Source organism: Hetaerina americana, unplaced genomic scaffold, assembly GCF_022747635.1.
Source record: "Hetaerina americana unplaced genomic scaffold, ioHetAmer1.1.p SCAF_83, whole genome shotgun sequence".
Classification (NCBI taxonomy): Eukaryota; Metazoa; Arthropoda; class Insecta; order Odonata; family Calopterygidae; genus Hetaerina; species Hetaerina americana.
The window spans coordinates 1,410,137-1,430,445 of NW_027287461.1; the positions used below are offsets into that span (position 1 = coordinate 1,410,137).

The 20,309-nt window shown below is 35.5% G+C and overlaps 1 protein-coding gene across 2 annotated transcripts; it reads right to left on the reverse strand.

Moving 5' to 3' along the window:
- Positions 1–1,341: 1,341 nt before the first annotated feature.
- SrpRalpha (signal recognition particle receptor alpha) lies at positions 1,342–19,830 on the reverse strand. 2 transcript variants are annotated; one of them, XM_071597259.1, is made up of 13 exons: positions 19,529–19,829; positions 19,217–19,414; positions 18,964–19,138; positions 16,715–16,777; positions 16,481–16,625; positions 11,291–11,438; positions 10,912–11,057; positions 9,201–9,345; positions 7,274–7,465; positions 6,643–6,814; positions 4,031–4,158; positions 2,902–3,078; positions 1,342–1,974 (listed from the first exon to the last, which is right to left on the reverse strand). In XM_071597259.1, the coding sequence occupies exons 1-13, from the start codon at positions 19,643–19,645 to the stop codon at positions 1,849–1,851; spliced, it is 1,932 nt and encodes a 643-aa protein (XP_071453360.1). In that variant the 5' UTR covers positions 19,646–19,829; the 3' UTR covers positions 1,342–1,848. The 2 variants fall into 2 exon arrangements, with proteins under 2 accessions (XP_071453360.1, XP_071453361.1); XM_071597260.1 differs by lacking the exon at positions 16,715–16,777 and having other exon boundaries at positions 19,529–19,830.
- Positions 19,831–20,309: the final 479 nt, after the last annotated feature.

Consider the following 20,309-nt stretch of genomic DNA (forward strand, 5'->3'; position numbering starts at 1 on the left):
ATGAAGTTTACACAAAGTAGCATGAGAATTGAGTAACCTACTTAGACCAGCTACATCAGGGAAGGAATGTAATTTAGATCAATAATGCCAATAAATAATACATTGTGTTCATTGCTAACAATATAAGCAGACAAGCATACTCTAGACCATGAGTCTATGGTCTTTCACTATCTACTGCTGGTCTTATCATTATGCTGCTGGCAGGTGTGCATAGGAAAAAGCAATCTGATTCATGAGTCAACAGCCATAAATGAGAAATCGGAGCAATTTGTATCATGTTACCCATTGCGTAAACCTCACTGTCACTTAATCAGGGAGGAATATGTAATGGAGGTAAACATTAGTTAGCATCTGATTCTGGAGACCTATGCTGATGATTCTCACCTTCATGAGAATGCTTCATTTAATATGAATCTTTCCCTAACTTTTTCAATGGAAATAAATTCATTTATTTCATCTCAATTTTATTTAAGAATGCAACAATTTCAGAGTGTAAAAATCATTCGCCTTGACTGGGATCCCAGTCAAGGCGAATGATTTTTACACTCTGAAATTGTTGCATTGAAATGCACATTAGCGGATGACTGTTAAAAGTTACCGTTGCGGCATCTCCCGCAGTTTCTTTGGAATTTTATTTAAGAATTAATGTGTATGAACACCAGTAATGGTCTATTGGGAACTTATTTCCCAGAGAAGTTATTAACTCTGCGTATAGTCATTGTCTTTTCTTTGGGCCACTTGATAATGTGCAACAGATTGTGGTTTTCCGCTGTAAGAATATTAATGTGATGTATATGAAATCCAAATCAATACCCCATTTGTGTAATTTCCCAGGAACTGAATAAATGAAGTATTTCAATAAAATGGAGCCAATTTAATTCAAAAAAGAAATTTTCATAAGAAGAATTTTATATGGTAAAAATTGGCTGTGTTGAAAAAGAGAAATAGATATCCAATTAGCCATTGGTCATTAAGGAAAATATACCATTGTATCAATAAATATGCACACTTTTTTAGTACAACCACACATATATTCGGCCTTTAAATTATCACCTGCAATCATTCCTATTAAATGGTGACTGCCATATTATATATATTGACAATTGTATAGAATGGATCAAATGGGTTAGCACCATTTTTTATAGACCACATACACGTTAGTTAAAAATCAATCCAATAACCTGAATGCTTCTTAAAATCCACTGCCAATCAAGCAATTTTAAGAAATTGACATAATGTAAGAACTTAAAAAAGTACATAAAAAATAATCATGCAGTTCACTGCAAAACTAATATTACAATTTTTTAAATCTCCAGAGTAAATTTCTTTACTAAAAGTTGATGGAACTTTATAAACAATATAATACTTTAATTAAAATAAACCAATATTTACATAACATATTAACAATGAGCTAAAATCATGAAGACCTTGGAAGAGGTAGGCATGGTAGTAGAGGATTGGAGTAGAATGAACCCAGTATTCTGTAAACTTGAAGCTGAAATTTCCCCATTCAGCCACCCAAATCATTCTGCATTTTACTTATCTCTCAACTGTTTAACAAAAATAACTATATTCATAAATCAAATAAAAATAGGTGGCAAAATTTGAGAGCAAAGTAAAATTCATCTTGCCTCTCTTCTAAATGAAAGGCCATTTTATCAACTGGGGAATTGATCCAACTTAAGTTAGAGTTAAATAATAAACCAAATTTTTACACAATATAATGATACAGAGAAAACATTTAAGAGTATTGATTTCTGTTCTATACAATTTAACAATGGTAATTTATCCAAAATTTCTATACAAAATAATAAGTACATCTCACAAAGGTCAACAACAACAATTTATTTACTTCATTAAAGCATGAACAACTGCTTTAGCATTTAGTGACTTGAGATCAGTGTATGTCTGTCCAGTACCAACAAACACAATAGGCTGCCCTGTAATATATGCCATTGAGATAGCTGCTCCAACCTAGTAAATTAAAGAAAAAGGTAAATCACTTGATGCTAAATATTATGCACACCATAGCAAAATACATAATAAAGTAAAAGTAACTGGTACAATAGTTACATTATAAGGGATGTGGCTAATACTCAAAGGATATTTTCAACAAAAGCAATTTTAGTTCACAGAAATAACATTGCAAGACTCGTGTTAATGTATTAGTAGAAATGAGTCATACCAAGTTATTTCTACTATTTGTAAATAATTTCACCGTGGTTACCGTTGAGTCTGGTGATTTAATGAACAGTTTCAATTAAAAAAACATGTGAGAAAATATTATGTAAGTTAAAACTTGTAAACTGTAAAGAAAACCTCAAAATAATAAATCAAATTGCTGTTACTTATTAACTCTCAATGAACTAAGGCTGAAGATGCAGGCTTTAGTAGTACATAATTTCTTACATGACCATTTTAATAGCAGGGAAATGATAAATGTGAACTGTGAAAAGCTACTGGAGCCACATTTTTAAATAAAATTATGCAAATTGTGAGGATGGAGTCAATTCGAATGGAAATATTGCTTTTTTAATTTTTCAACTTGAAATATCTACACATGGCTCACCTAATTTTATTTATACAGTGGAACCTTGGGCATTAAGCATAATATGTTCCGGAATCATTCTCATAATGCAAAACTTGTTAAGCGAAACAATTTTCCAATGCTCATACATCTCATGTTGTTCCTTTCAAGATAGGCAATGCAAAAAATGTTACTTCTCATAAAATGTACTATTTCCCACTTATTCAGGACAAAGAAATATAATTTCATTTCCAAAACACATTTTTTTACCAATTACATATGAATAATTTATTTAATATTTCCCTATAGTTTTGTGTCCAAAGAGACTTTTGGTTTCAGAAAGTTTAAAATGCCAGAAAGAGATCCATAGTTACCTTGTCATCAATGGTATCGAACTTTGTAAGAACAATTCCATCTATTAGATGAGGATTTGCAGAAGAAGAGAAATCAGCCAAAGCCTGGTTAAACTTCACCAGTTGATCAACAGCTTCATTACCAACAAGAGCTTCACCAACAAATAAAACAAGATCGGGCTCATTCACTTTAATCAACTGAAAGAGTTAATTTCAAACAATTAATTCAACTTGTTGAAAGGAGAAATAAATAAAACAGCATTATTCAACAGATAGAATGGTATGCTACTTTTAATACACTACTGGTTCTGTTAACCATAGAGATATCCAGTTTAAAAACTAATTTTTACATTATGCTAATATAATCTTCAGCATGTAATGAATTATCAATAAGAATGTGAAAATCTGGATATTTTTAATTTTAGTGTATGTAGTATATTACTAACGATCCATTAATATTTCATTTTCCACAAAAGGAAACTTTATCCCTATTAAACTTGATACTGGTGAACTGTAACAACACACAAGGCTGAGCAAAGAAACAACTTCATTTTAGTTTGGATCAATGGATCAACCAGGAAGGATCTTAATATGAAATGGCACAATACTATAGGTGCCAGTCTCTGCATTGTCTTTTACTCCCAAAACTGAGGTGTCATGGCAAATATAGGAGCACTTATATTTTGGGGTTTCACTCACTGTATTACACTCACCAAATTTTATTTTTGCTCTCATTTGGCTATTTTAAAATTCTTTTTATTATGATGCTTGGTACACACATTTTCACTGTAATTTGATTTAAGTTGTCTTCTGAATGCATAATTTTATCCTCAGACTCCTTTTGTACTAATATGTTACCTTATAGTTTTTTAGGCTGTCATTATGAAGTGCTTATAACACATGATTAGGGTATACGAGCTTGACTGTAATCCTAACATATTATCACCCTAATGATATCAATCTGATTTTTAATTTAAGCATAATTCAATCTAGCTGAAGAATTAAATATTAATTAAATAAATGGCATTTTTCTGATAATACTGGAATGGATTTTTTTACTAACTTATGAAACAACCTAGAACATTATCTTCTGTCCATGTATTACCACATATAAAGTACACCAATTAAATACATAGATAAGTGAAAATACCTTTGCAAGAGCCCTCATTAGAGGCTCATTGTCCTGCATTCGTCCTGCAGTGTCCACCAGCACAATATCAATCTTTGAATCACGAGCAAAGTTGATCGCTTCCATAGCAATTCCAGCAGCATCCTTGCCTATAACAACAGAAGATTATGGAAGCTCAAAATAATACAATTCTTGAAGTTTCATTTCTACAGGGTGTGGCAACATAACTTCCTTTTTTGAAATACATGCCAATCAGACTGTAGAGGTCGTAGCTAGGGAAGAGTGGTCTCATTTTACAAATGGAGTTCTTAAGTTTTCCCCCACCCCCGTCAGTTGCCATCATGCATAGGAAGTAAGGACCATGCGTTTGCCATCGAGGCCTACTTTTCGAATGGATGTTCTGTGTTTGCAACCCAGCAGGCCTTCTGAAATTGCTTCTAAGGTTGGGCCGTCCCAGACCGGAAATCATTTGCTACATGGGTCACTACATTCAGACAAAGTGCAAGTGTGACAAGACGAAGAACTGGAGTCCCTCAGCCCTTCAGATCACCAAAGAATATTGAGGCAGTGAGAGCCGCCATCTTGCAATCCCCACGGTATTTTGCGCACATAGATGCGTCAGCCCTAGGACGTTCTGATCGTTCAGTGAGGCGAATTCTTCACGATGACCTTCATTAACATCCTTACAAGTTGGCAATTGTACATGAATTCTTCGAACGTGACTTCAATTCTCAGACGAACGCATGTGAGGCTCTTCTTGAAAACATTCCTAAAGACGCAATTGTGTTTTTCATGTGAGTGGATACATCAATACACATAACGTACACATAACATGTGCTACTGGGCAGACACCAATCCCAGAAAATTACATCAAATGCCTTTGCATTCACTTAAAGTCAAAGTGTGGTGTGCAATTTCCTCAGTCGGTATTGCTGGTCCCTGGTTTTTTGAATAAAATGAGGTCACAGTGACAGTGGATTCACACCGGTATGTAAACATGCTGGAGGAACTTTGTTTTTCACGACTTGATGAACTGGACTTGGGGACCTGGGGACTTTTGGTTCCAACAGAACGGAGCAACGGCTCACACTTCAAGGGCTTCTATGGTTGTATAGAGGGAACACTTACTGGAGCGTCTCATCTCAATAAGGGGCAATTTGGAGTGGGCAGCCCGCTCCCCTGATTTGGCCACTTGCAATTTTATGTGGGGTTTTTTCCAATCCCACGTTTATTTCGACCATCCAAGGACCCTGCAATACCAGAATGACAAAATCTGGGCAGAAATTGCCAACATATCTACTGCTATGCTGATAAGGGTCATGACAAATGCCAGAAATCAGCTTATTCAGTATATGGAGAATGGGGGGGTATCGTCACCTACCTGATTTAATTTTAAAAACTGTGTAAAACGAAACTTTAAATATGAACCTACATTAATAAAATAATAAAAATATTCAGTTTCATAAAATGGGTTTTATTGCATTTCGAGAAAAAGGAAGTTATGTTGCAGCACCATGTATATGTTGCCCTACTACTTACAAGGTGAATGCCTGAAAAAAATATATGAGGTCTGTCCAGAAAGGATCCAGTAAGGCAATATTTTGAGAAAAATAGCCTACCTAGAACAATGGGACCACAGTCCCCTTCTAAGTATTCCCCTTGGAACCTCACACACTCATCCCATTGCCCCTTCCACCTTTCAAAACTATCGGTAAAAATGATCATCAGCTGCCAAGGGACATTCCCTTTTATTTCATAGCCGGCTCCATTGGCGGCTGGGTAACATCCTTGCCTGCCAACCCAGAGGTTGTTTGTTCTATTCCTGCCTAGGTGGATTTTCCTCCATCTAGGGCTTGGGTGTTTGTAATTGCCTATTGTTATATTATTTTTAAAAGTCAGATGTAAAGGCTGAGGTAGTTTTTGGATTGATGAGAAATAAATAAATGAATGTCAAGACTTTCATGCTGCAGTTTAAAAGGATTTACTGCAAGCTGCAAATGACGACCCAGGTTTTTTAAAAAAAGGTCATAACTGAAGATGAGTCATGGGTCTACAATCCCCAAAACAAAAGCCCAGTCTTCCAAAGAGTTGATTGATGAGATAAAGGAGAATGCAACAAGGCAGATGATGATCTTTCCAAAAAAGGACAATGCAGACTGTTTTAAAAAGTGAAAAGATACTGGGATAAGTGTGTGAGATCCCAAGGGGAGTACTTTGAAGAGGACTAAGGCCTCATTGTTCTAGGTAGGCTGTTTTCTCAAAACATTGTTTGCCTGGATAATTTCCGGACAGACCTTGTGTATGTACATACATATTTAATTTACTCCATGCAGAAGGCATGATATATCTCATACGACAATGTGTCTAGCAATGATATAACATATCAACATTATTCCATCCAGAGCATGAATATACTCATTTCTAGCAGCAGTAAAAAGAATTTAGCACCAATGTTGACAAAAGAATCACTCAAAAGATTACTATTGCAGTTTCTATTGAAAGTATTAGTAAGCTAAAAAATAAGATTACGAAAACCTTATAAATTCCAATGATCCCTTCATGTTATGTTTAGTTATCAGGCAACTTAATTATTGAGGTTAGTTCACTCACTAAGTCCAAATGAACAAATTTACCATATCCCTTCTCGTAGAGCTGAACCATTTGAAGACCACCATGTTTCTCAGGGGGATGTAAAGAATTAAGATGACGAGTGTGGGTACGCAATTGTTCCACTGCACCAGCACGGAAAGTATCACAAGCTGCAATCAGCACTCGAAAATTGTTCTCAATCAGCCAAAAGCATATCTAAAATTGGAAAAAAAATATTTTTTTAACAACTATATCAACACAATACCTTGCAAGAACATGTGGTGTTAGTCTTAAGTAACATCTCGTCTGAGGATATAGTTTTTGGGATTACTGCATGTCACCTTGGTGAAATATCCACGAGTCTTCTTTCTCCTCTACCAGAAACTTCAGTCAGGATTGAATTTGAAGTCTATGGCAGAGGAGAAGAAATGTTGGCATTTTACCAAGACAATGTAGAGTACTCCCAAAAACTCAAAGTCTCCATTAATGGGCCATGAGAGTTCTCATCCATTCAATATCAAGTAATTTATTTCATTGAGTTAAATTTCCAACATAAAAGAGAGAAAAATGCAATCTCCATTTATTTTGAATAATGCCTACAAGTTTAAGAGTGAAAACGGCAGAGTGCATAGGGTTACCAAAAATACAAGCTTTTAGACTAAGTCAATTACAAACCTTAGCCAAATTAGTTGACTTTCCCACACCATTAACACCACAAAATGTGACCACATAAGGTCGATGCTGCCTCTGAGCTTCTATCACATCACGGAGAACATCAACACGCCGACGAGGTGATAAAATTTGAACAAGTGATTCATTCAACGTAGAACGTACCGTCGAGGCAATACTTTCAAAGGTTCCAAGGACCTAAAATATTAAAATTTCAAGCATTATAATTTTAATGGCATTAATTATAATAAATATAAATACTTTTAACTCTACAATATTTTGAATAATTGGACCAGTGTGAAAAATGCTTTCCTAAAAAAAGTGACTCTAAAAACTTAATTTATGCTTAACCATAATGAAGCATTGAAAGTGCACTCTAAACAACATTGCTTCAAGGAATAAAATGTAATTTTTTGATGGGGGAATTTTCCATTTTAATTAGAATTTTTTCACCAACCTTCAAACACATATTGAATTATTCATGTAAATACATAATTTTAAATATAAAACTATGAGGTATATTTGACAGGATGAAGGATCACTGCAACTCCAACTCAGTAAATGACCAATAAAAATGGCTTACTCAAGACCAGATAGATTTGAACCTGAAACCATCAGGTCTGTAGTCAAATGTCCCAAACCACTAAATTTCTAAGTCAACAGCTCAACTACAACTTTCTTTATAATAAATCATCCACAACCAGGACCAAAAAAGGGTCACATTTTCAAGCTAGTGGATTCTCATATTACAGTGAATTTATTTTACAATAAAGTTCATTTCCAGTAAACACTATCAAAAGCTAATGGCTTATTTTGTAACTTCAGAATCCCAGGTTAACTGCATACCTTTTTGCAATTCCGCATCTTATAGACTTAAGGGAGATGAGAGTTAGTGTTTTTCCATTATGATCAGCTATTAAACAGAGAGGATTACCCTCAAATGAATTACAAATCCCTGAAATCCATATACAGTTTTGTCATGAGCATGGTCTTATATTGGAGATGATTAACACTAATTAACTTTATAAACTATGCAAAAACTTCAAATAAGACACGTCTTAAGCATCTGTATTAGACTTGGCAGCAGGGGTCTAAAACAAATCATGAGAGAGAGGCTGTTTTTGATGAGGAGACCTGAGTTTCTATGCCAACCACTTGCTTTTGACATGAGTGGAGCATGATTACAGTCAAAAAGGGCAAAACATACATGGTAATAAAATGGATCAGGGTCCTGAAAGATTATGAAAAAAACCCTAATTTATTGTTAAACTTCAGTGTACAAAAGAATTCAATCAAATGACTGCACACAGAAGAATAGGTGGAGAAGGCATTCAAACCGCTCATACCATTCTTATTATAGCCATTTGGCAAACCTCAAGACCAATGTGCATACTATGGAAATTTTTTATTTAAATATTTTGAATAATAATTCATTACTATCTAATTTTAACTACAATTAAATGGGTAAATGTTTTGCAGTTCTCCAAGTGGCCTAAAGTTATGCATTTTAGTGTAAATTAGCAAAATTTGTGATAGTGCCAATATTGTTTCCAAACGTGGGTGAGCTATAACAGGTTCAAACTTGTCAGAGTGTGCCTTGATGTGGATTGACTGACACTGCATTAGTGCTTGCGAATATTTTTGAGAGATTAATGCCATTGGAAAAGTGCAACCTCATGACAATTTAGATCAAAGAACAGAGGAAAAATAATATCAATTCCAGAAGCCATTGGTAAGAATTGCCATTAAATATGGATACGAATTGAAAATTAAGTTACAGGAATGACACAGGATTTAAGATAAAATTGGTTTCAGCAGGTAATTGCACATAGGGGACCAGTGTTGAGAGGTTAATAGGGATTAACAATAGAAGTTTATTTCAAATTTACCATAAGAGATTTTGGAAATAAAATTAATAGATAATACTATATACCTTTCCTTCCAATTTTGCAGAGACAGAGTCACACAGCTTGTATGCAATATCAGCAGCCACATTCTTTGTGATGAGGTGGTCCTTCAGTTTCTCAAGAGCTGGTTTCATTTGCTCTGTAGTAAGGCTCTTGCTTCCTACCAAACCACTACAAGAGAACACAATTCAATGCATCAGATAATATTGTTTCGTACACCATCATAGAAACACACATTATGCTTCATACTTAACAAGCTTATAAACTTAACATATTCCTATATTTAAGCTACGGTGATTTCTATTGAGGAGACAAGATATGATTCAGGAAGTATTTAACCGTTATGGTAGCATTGTATCCCGAATTTATTCCACCAAACTTGAGAAAAATTAATGAATTGCCATCAGTAAATCAAAGAGTGTAACCGAATAACAACAATATATCTTTTAATTTTTACATAATTTAAAAAAAAAATGAGCATTAATTTGGTGAAAGATCTTGGGGTTTTGCGGTGAATCTGCTGAGTTGAATCTCCATTGCTCCCAACGTTTCGATCACTGAGTTGGTTATCAAAACCGTCAGCAGCAAGGAGAGACTAACCTGCTAGAAGACCTGAGAGGATTTAATTCAAAAGCATGAATTTGCAGGGATCAGGATGGTGCAGTGACTAACGCATTAGCTTCCCACCCAGAGAGTCCTAGTTTGAATCCTAAAGGCAGCAGGTATTTTTCAGTGGTGTCTCAATCCCTACTATGAAGGTGTTTTGAGGAGGGCCCTTTGAGAGAGTACGCCATCCATTGGATGGGACGCTAAACTGCAGACCCCTTGGTGCCTTTCGATCAGAGTAGGCTAATGTTGATGCTGGGTTTCTCTCCTCCCTTCCTCTTTTCCCATCCATCCTTAATGACGCAAATGACCTTAGCCGTTGGTCCGCTACTCTAAAACTACTACTTCCATTAATTAGCTTCCAAGTCAAAACTTGTTATTTTCCAAGTAAACAGTCCATCTACACCATTTTATGTACTTTGCCAAATGCAATTTATTAATTCATACCCACAATTTTTTGCTTTCCCTAAGAACAGTATAAGGGAAAGTACAATTACATGAAAATATCTGTCTTCAGGCTTTATACAGTATACAAGTACATGTTTTCATGTCCCCTAGACATGTTTTAGCCATGTCTATGCGATATACATTCTGTGGGCATAATAACTCAAAATCCATGAGCAGGACAAAATATTATAGAGAATATTTATACAAAGAGTTGATGAAATGATTAGATTTTGGCCAAAAAAACACACCAATGATGCTGCAGCCACTGTTTCCCCAGATCTTGACCCCAGTGACTTTTTCTTGATGCCAAAACTGAAGAGGCTCATGAAAGGCCAAAACTGAAGAGGGCCATGAAAGGCACTGCTACGCTACGATTGACGAGATTAAGATTGCATTGAAGGAGGAGCTGAACAAGATGACGAAAAATGATATTTTTAAGTACTTCGAGGATTGGAAAAAAACATTGGCACAAGTGTATAATATCTGAAGGGGATTACTTTGAAGGGGACATAATAGATATTCATGAATAAAAGTAATTAATGAAAAACACAAAAGTTGCAATACTTTTTGAATGGACCTCGTATAACGTGACCGTAAATGGCTATCTAGTGCAAATGTCAATTAGGTACCCTTATCAACTATCTTTCATTAAAAATTGTAATGAGAGATTAGACATGGTTCTACCTGAAAATGGAGAAAACAGAGCGAGACTTGGGAGCAGATTTCTGAGTGGTATTGGACGGAGTCTGCTGCTCTTCATCACTCTCTTCATCTTCTGAATCACTCTCCACTTCAATGTCCTTTATTCCACCAATCATTCGGCCAACCATCTGATAAGCATTAATGAATAGAGAGAATAAATGTACATTACCTTTTAAAAGTGAATTCATACTGTACTCCCCCAAAACAGAGTGATATAAAGGTTATATGGAGGTTTTTCATTTTATGTATTGATTACAGGAAACCTAGAAATTTACATAGCATGAAATTCATATACATGATCATCAAATTTACAAATTTTTAGGCAATATAGGCGAGCATGGGCAGATATTTTAATGCATACATTTGTATCTGGTGAGGAATGCTTGGTGGTATCCTCTCCATTAGGAGGCTTATCTGTTGTTCTTTCCAAGAAAGCCAAATCCTTGTTATTACCTCCAAGATCCCAAATTCTGGGCTTCTTCCCTTCCTTAGGAGGCTTGGGACTTTTTCTGAAAGGAAGCATGTCAGATTAATGTTCTATGCATGGATGTAAGATAAGAATTAAAATATTATTATAAGCAAAAGTAGAAGGGTAAATTCTCATTAAAAACGATCTTTTCGATATCAGCATACAAAAAATATTTAAATGAACAATGCTTCTCTAAATGTGATGTCTTTATCTTCAGGATGTGTAACAATTACGTCTAATGATATATATACCGAGTGCGTTCCAAAAGTAATGCAATTGAATATCCCACACCAATCCTATTGGTCAGATTGGGATCGAACCACTTGGAGTAGGTGGGGGGACTCTTAAGCTTCGTTTCAAACCGGTCTCAGTGCTCTCCAAGTGGTGGAAGCGGCAGGGCGTCAGTTATTGCAAACCTCTGCACAGCGACCATATGACGAAAGACCAACCGACCAGAAATATCAAGTGAACTTTTGCCATGTATTGAAAATGAACTTGATTATTTGGACAGCATCACCACTGGTGTTGAAACCTTGGTTTTTTTTTAATACGACCCAGAAACAAAATGCCAAAGCCCAGAGTGGACCACTGACCAGTCCCCCAAGCCCAAAAAGACAAGAATGAGCAAATCAAAAGTGAAAACAATGCTCATTGACTTTTTTGACAGTAAATGAGTCGTCCGTAAGGAGTTTTTTCCTCAAGGATAGGCAGTTAACACTATTCACAACGTGTATGTGCTGGAAAGACTCCAAAAAAGGGTCATCAGGATGGGAAAAGACATCTCTGCTACCTGGCAACTCCATCATGACAACGGACCTTACCACAACGTGCTACCAGTCCCTGAGTTCCTCGCCAAACATCAGGTGCCAATGCTGCCCCCCCCCCCCCCCTATAGTCCTGATGTCGCCCCAGCAGACTTCTTTTTGTGCCCTCCGATTAAAGCAGAAGAGATACAATCAGCCATGATTAAAAGACCTTGCGAGAGGTCCCCAAAGATGCCTTCCAGGGTGTGTACCGGTCATAGCAGCGTCATTGGAAAAAATGTGTAGAGGCCAAAGGACAGCACTTTGAAGAATTTTAAGGGTTTGTGCAAATCGGTTCAATAAATTACTTTAAAAAGATAATTGCATTATTTTTGGAATGAGCCCAGTAAACTTCAAATTAAGGTGACAATCACTTCTGAAATGGAGGATATTAACCGCAGAATCTGAATAAATAATGTTCACATAAATAATTTTTTAGAGTGCGCAGCTAATGCCGTGTTACCCAAAAGTTAATTTTTACCAATGAATAGCATGTGTAGAAGCCTACATTCAAAGGGGTAAAATCTCAGTTATGCAAATACATGTAGGTACTTTAATGATAGGAAGACATTATGCAAGTGTGATTTATTAGAAACTGAAAATTATCATATATACATTAGCATTCATTATAAATAAATGCACATTAGACAGCTGTTTATAAATTCTCCTAACATGATATGAACTTTTCATTTACAATAATTAGTGGGATTGTTGTTTACGCTACCTGTTCAAGTTATTTCATTGGGAAAATGAGTACTGATATAACATGAGACATATTTGAAAAGGGCCATTTTCGTATACTTTAATATGGGTAGATCAGAACAAAGTTGTACCATGCCACACCATCTATTGATTGTTCCAAAGCCACTTAAGTTATTGTTTTGCTTTAGCAGTCTTTTGCCTGTGGGTGAATGCTGATAATAATGTCCACAAAAATGTGCTCCTGTAATTGCAAAATGCATGCTGTGATTTGATTTTCGAGTGGAAAGGAATGATCAGCAGCCCAAATTCATTGCGAGTTGCGACTAATTAATGAACCAAAAAAAAATGAGTGAAGGTTGGGTTAGACAATGGTTTTGAGCCTTCAAAACTAGCTGCCCAAATGTGCATAATGAAGAGCATGCTGGACGAATCACTACTAACACGATTGTAATGGAAAAGCTTGGATATCCCAAGTTAAGTGCAAGGTAGGTACTGTTGGTTGGGAAAATGTTTACCAGCAAATGCAAAGGGCAAAGAATATTCTTGGATATCCCAAGTTAAGTGCAAGGTAGGTACTGTTGGTTGGGAAAATGTTTACCAGCAAATGCAAAGGGCAAAGAATATTGAGTGGACGAGAATTTAGAGACCAATATCAAGAAGACTGAGATGACTGGACCTAGCACCTAGTCACCATTTCTCCTTCTTATTTGAAACAGTACTTGATGGACAACTGTTTGAATATGATGAGGAAACCGATACCAATGTTGTCAACTGATTTTATTCCCCAGTGGCAAACTTCTATGATGAGGGATTAAAGAAGCTAGGGTAGCATTACAAAGTGCTTAGAGGTTGGCAGCAATTATGTAGAAAAGGTGAAGTAGGTTTGTAGGAAACTAAAATTGTCAATAAAAAAAGTTCTAAGAAAGAAATTCTTTGATTGACCAAATGGCTGTTATCTTTCAAATACGTCTCTTATGCATTAAAATTATTTTACATGAAACTTCAATGGATATTGCAACAAAAGAGAGGTATCCCTCAAGTTCCTAAACATGCCATGTAATCATATATGTATTAAAGGACATGCATAAGAAATACTGGAAAAAAACACTTAAAATAAAAGTAAATTTTAGGGCAAAGTGGAAGTCCTTCCCTATCTTTAATGTGACTCTGAATAATGTAAGAATTACAAAACTGGGCAAAAGCAGCCAACTTCTGCACACTCTAAATAACCTAAAATGTGTAATGACAACACACCTAGCAGATGACCAAACCATGATTTCAGCTAGTGAATACTCTTTACAAGAAGCAGCTCACGAACAACAAAAATGACAAAAAAATATCCTCATGAAATATCACTGAAACAAATATACAATGGCTTTATAGAGAATGAACCTGCTAGTAAAACGATAATAAATAATGTGAAAATATCATTGGTTATTATTAATTTTGTGCCATTTCCAAAAGGCTGAAATGGCAATAACATATTTTCCTATCATCCGTATGCCTTCAACACTGTCAAGTAGGAAATGATGACATGTGTAAATGTTCACATTTTAAATTTTCATCGTCAATTTACGAGGGTGGTCCCAGAAGTACCCGGCCTGACCTAGACATGGCGGCAGTTGTTGGAAAAATATCACTGCATTAGAAAGTATGCAATCTGTAAAGCATATGTTTTAAGTTTGAAGACGCTACATTGTTTAGTATTTGTTTGGCAGCCATCAATAGTGAACGTTTTCAGTGAATTTTTGAAAATGGAGAAAATTGGTCATCATTATGTGACACAATACTTTTATTTGATAGGCCTCAGCCCAACCAATATAAAAGCTGAATTGGATTCTACTCTGGTTGAATCTGCTTCTTTGTTTACAACAGTAAAATATTGAGTAACTGGGTAAATTGAGTTTAAACGAGGCCGAGCATTGCATTGGTCGACCAAATGAGGTGATGACTCCAGAAACAGTGAAGAAAATCCACTAAGTGATACTGGATGATTATCAACTGAAAATGCACGAGCTAGCAGATATAGTACACATTTCAAAAAGTGCAGTACATTGCAAAATAACAGAAAATTTGGACACGAGAGAACTGTGTTCAAGATGGGTGCCTCACACTCAAGCAAAATCAGTGTCATGAAGATGTTTCAATTGAGTGTTTAGCAAAGTTTCACAGGAACAAAGCAGAATTTTTACGCCATTTCATAACCATTGATGAAACATGGGTCTATTACTTCACATCAGAAACAAAAGAGCAATCAAAACAATGGATTCAAAAGGGAGAACCAGCTCCAAAGAAGGCAAAAACTATTTCATCTGCCGGCAAGGTCATGGCTTTGGTATTTTTGGGATGTACGTGAGATAATTTTCATTGACTATCCTGAACAAGGAAAAACTATCAACAGCGAGTATTATGCAAACTTATTGCAACATTTGAGTGAAGAAATCAAGCAAAAGCAGCCGCATTTGGCTAAGAGGAAAGTGTTGTTTCATCAAGACAATGCACCACCTCACAAATCCACCATTGCAATGGCCAAAATTCATGAATTGAAGTTTGAATTGCTACCTCATGCACCCTATTCGCCAGATGTAGCCCCTTCAGATTATTTTCTGTACACCCACTTGAAAAAATGGCTCGGTGGTTAAAGATTTTCTAACCATGAAGACGTGATGTCAGCAGTTAATGGCTATTTTGAGGAGCAAGGCAGTTCTTAAAAAGGGTATCGAACTTATTGAACATCACTGGGAAAAGTGTAGAGAGCTGAAAGGAGATTACGTTGAAAAATAAATAAATTTTTTCCCATTTTAAGTGGTACCATTTGCAAATAAATAATTCCTTTTTTAATAGTATCAATTTCACTCCTGTCAAAAGTCTTGCTACTTCCAAAAAAATGCACGAGTTTCATTAACATCTTAAGTTTCCCCAATCCAAGGGTTTTCCCAATATTATGGGACCAAAACATAGGAGAATTAGGAGAAAGAAATTGGGTTCATTCATCAATTTCACTCCGGAAATGTCATGCTACTGCACATACCAGATGTTTCACAAAAGAAAATGCCCTTTCAAGTTTCTTTTTCATTTGCAGATTGGATAATACTTTGTGGCATAGATTTTGGGTGCCTACGATCTTGATGCTGAAGAGCCCCATTTAACTTTACCAGCCTCATCTAATATTATATTCCTGGTGATTGAAGAAGAGAAGGTGGACAAATGCAAGAATTTCAAACAGTGGAATAATCATTCACCTGCACTCAAATTTGAAGCTGGAGCCATTGATTTTTGGGTAAATGCTTGAAATTTGCAGTAAAAAGGCTGCTAGTCAGAACATTTTGAAGATGGTGGGTCAAGGATGGTGAAAGGTATTTATAGTAATAGTTAAATTTTTATGTTTCCCTTTCCCCTCCCCCTTCTTGTATAAAAATTTTCTCTTCCGTACTCTCCTTATATTACAGTGAAGTAATCACCTTCAACAATATAATTGTGAAATAAATGGTACTTAAAAGTAACTTTTTCTGAACAGCTGACAAGAATGTAACAATGTTCCCTGACACTTTCTTTGCTGTTATCTTAATACACTCACTTTTCATTCTTCCCTTTCTTAGGTCCAGCCATTTTCTGCTGCAATCGCAGCCTGTTTTGAATTAATGTCTCTTCATCAAGTTCTCCATTAGAATTGACAATTGGTGATGGTGGTGGCTCCTGTTTGACTGGAGTTGGTGCTTTAACTGTAAATAAATTAGGTGTCTTTATCTAAAACCTTCAGATTTTGATATTTTCTGAATAAACACACACAATTAGCACCATAATTACTCACTTATATTATAACCATCACCATTAATGCCACCACCACCTCCACCACCTTTCTTCTTCCCTTTACCTGAAATAGTCTGCCGGTTAGCTAAATAATATAATTATAAGAATAATAAACATGTAAAACCATTAAAGGAAAAATATGGGAAATACTATGAAAATAATTATGATGATATCACACGATAATGTGTGCACAAATAGAAGATGGTGTTTGTCTTGATCTACATGCCTCCTCTCATCAGGCATATGAACTTATCCATTAGCCATAAACTAAGCCTTGGTAGCTTCTGTGTCTACATATGACCACAAAATCAAAGGAAGATAAATGATCTTCTCTCTGCCTATTCTCATCATTTCAGGTAGCGATGTGCTTTGACCAAATGAGATGCAGACCTCAATATGATTATTGAAATAAAAAAAATAAAATGTGTAGTTCTATAAGAGGTAATCGTAACCAACATCGGAAATATAAACAGATCATGTTGAATGGAAAATTCATTAGCAAAAAAATTAACTTCTTATAACATGGAGGAGTTATGTTCTCACAAAATTTTTAGTGAATTTTATTAAAAATTAAGAAAGCAGTAAAAAAGGGACTAGTTAATTATTTGTTGACAGGATATAACAGCCACATTGAAAAAAATAAATTATGTAACAAATAAATGGGAGGAACTTGGCATCAAATAATCAGGTTAAACCCAAAAAACGCAATGAATCTTCCTTGTTATTGGTAGGTACATTTATAGTAGTTATTTCTGTTATTTATTGTAGTATTGTATGCATTCATATTTTTTCTTATCACATCTATAACAATGGCAAATTTTGGCACAAGGGTTCATCCTAATTTCTGTTTTGAAGTACTAACTGTTTACAAATGATGAACAGTGAGACAAATTTAATTTATATCTACATAGTGTTTTCATTCTTATTCCAAATGGTGGACCAAGGTTTAGCGATAACTTTGCATGCAGAATACTAAATAAAATCACTAATTGCCATTTTGCCAAAACGACATCAAAAATGATATGAGGGGAAACTCGAAAATCCTTATAGATGATACCACAGAATCGTGATAATATGGACATGAGTAAAACTTTCTGAATATCTAGTTATTCCTTTGGAAAGTTATCGATGTCTAAAAATTGAATTTACAGTACCTATCTATGCTTATGTGATGATCAGAAAATTTGGTGCCTATACCATTAGCATTACAATTACCACTTTTGATTTTCATCGACTATTTAGTTCTCTGGCTTGCCTTCATTTTGATAAATCCTATATTTTTTTCAATTCCTCTTTTATTCCTATAGGGGGTTTCCCTTTACATAAATTTAAAAAAACGAAAAGACCTCATGAGCACAGCGTGGATGACAATTCAGACTGAAAAGGAAAATTAGGAAAATATGGCCAACCAGTCACATCTGATGCACAACTTTTGATGCATTAAAAAACAATACAAGGGTGATCTGCAGATAAATATACATGATGAAATTAAGTGAGCAATGAGTGGGAGGCAGCATTTTTAAATCTCATCATGCCTGGTTATCTCATCCGAATCTTAGAATAGTAGTTATCGCAGATTATCCATTCCTAAAGACGCAAATGAGCTTAGCTGTCGGTCGCCTCCAATAGAACTACTACTGCCGAATATTAGAAAAAAATTAAATCAAACATATTATACATTCAAAGTGACCTGGAATCACGGTCAATTAAAATACTGACCATTAAAAAATCATAAACACAATAATAAACTCGAAGGTCGGTTCGGTAGAGTTCACCCAGTACTAAGCCTGATGACGTGTGAAATTCACATAGGGTTGGGGGGCAAGTTCCTTTCCCTACGCCGGTTATTGTTTCCCAGGTATACGAAAAATTACATAGCTTGAGTGAAGCTTAAGGTGCCCAGAGAGACTTGCCCAGGAATCGAACCCGGGCCTTCCGGTCAGTAGTCCAATGCTCCACTCCTGGACTACCGCGACCCATAAAATATTGGCAGGAAGCCAATTGTGATTAAAATTTACCATGCAATTGGTACCACTACGCTAACAAACCCTCAATTTATATTGTATTTATATAGCGTCCACCTGGACACAACATTCCTTCACCATAACCACGAAAATGTCTATATTTACAAGCTATGTGTGACGTCGCAGTAGAAAACCATTCCTGGAATATAAGAAACTTTTATAGAGACTTATAAGATAGTAATTTTAGTAAACGTATGCATACAACCATCACCAATTTTAACTGTACCGGCTTTCTTATTTTCCTTTTCTTCTCCCTTCCTTTCTATCATGGAAGAAACTGTCTTCTTGGACTTCTGCGATTCCTCAAAGGTTCGCATCGGCTTCGGAACCCGGGCTTGCTGTTTGCCCCATTGTTCTGCAGCCGTTAAAACCACTTGAAAGTTGTCAGAAAAGTCAAATTCCTACGAAAGTATTCATAATTGAATTCAATCCCTGTCACACACCATGCAATATGCTCCTTTCAAACCCATGTCACTCACCTGAAAATAACTCCCTAACTGCAATTCATTTTTATATTTATCACGAAATTCCAAATGGATATCGTTTAGAAATTTGTCAACGTAAGATAACTGCAATATCTTCTGATACGCAACAACAAAAACAAGTTCAAACTCATTGTCTAATTTATACTTAAGCGATAGAGCATTATGCTCAAAATTATTTTGTCCAGTCCTCTCCTAAAAAATGGAAAATTCATAAATGAAGAGACAAATTAGCACATAATAAGTACCCACAGAATAGTTTTAGACAAACATGCATGCTAGTTCTCTGCATTACAACGTAATACTTACTTGAAGAATGACACCTCTGATTAAGGCATTCACTGACGGTGTAAATATTTGGCTAGTACTTTGGAAGCACCATAGTACTATGCCACCTTTACTAAAAATAGTAAACAAATCAAGCATTTTGCGATAGCACGAACACACACTTACGCACGAAACAGCTGTCTCTTTCGCTGACAACTCACTAGTCGCATGCCCGGAAGTCGCTGTTCAATTTCGTAATTTTCGTTATGGCAATTTTGGTTAATTAATGAGTTAAAATGAAGAATTCGTTAAAGATATTTTTTTAAATTATTTCTTAGAGTTATCAGGTGACACTATTTCTGAAATAACATGTCCAGAAAACATGCAGACCCACGATTCCCAAATGCTAAATTGGTAACGATTCGAAAGATTTAAAATCAGCTAATGGTAAAAAAATAAAAACCTTCCTTTGATTCCATTGGCTTTTATTGTATGCATCTTTTTACATCGCTAATACTTGGAGTTTCTTAATATAAAGTAGCATTACCACATTAACAACTATTTGTTTCCCTAGGACACATTTAACTGCAATGATACCTGCAGAAATTCGGCTACATCCGATTGCATACAAAAATTTATCATCAACCCATTGTCCTAGATTACCATGAAATAAAACCTCAAATTATATTCAATTTTAGTTCAAAAATATGAGTATCAGTATGTTAGATTGGATTGAATTAGTTCCTAGACGTAACATCACTGCCATTTAAATTTTTACCAACTTCTACGGTAAACATTACTCATCGTAGTAAAAACCTTACTT

Excerpts from the sequence above, each read along its gene's own strand:
- SrpRalpha (XM_071597259.1), bottom strand. The coding sequence starts at position 19,645 with ATGCTTGATTTGTTTACTATTTTTAGTAAAGGTGGCATAGTACTATGG. Across the intron at positions 19,415-19,528 it reads TCAGAGGTGTCATTCTTCAA|GAGAGGACTGGACAAAATAA; the intron begins GTAAGTATTACG and ends TCCATTTTTTAG. Across the intron at positions 6,815-7,273 it reads AGTCAACTAATTTGGCTAAG|ATATGCTTTTGGCTGATTGA; the intron begins GTTTGTAATTGA and ends TTCCAATTTTAG.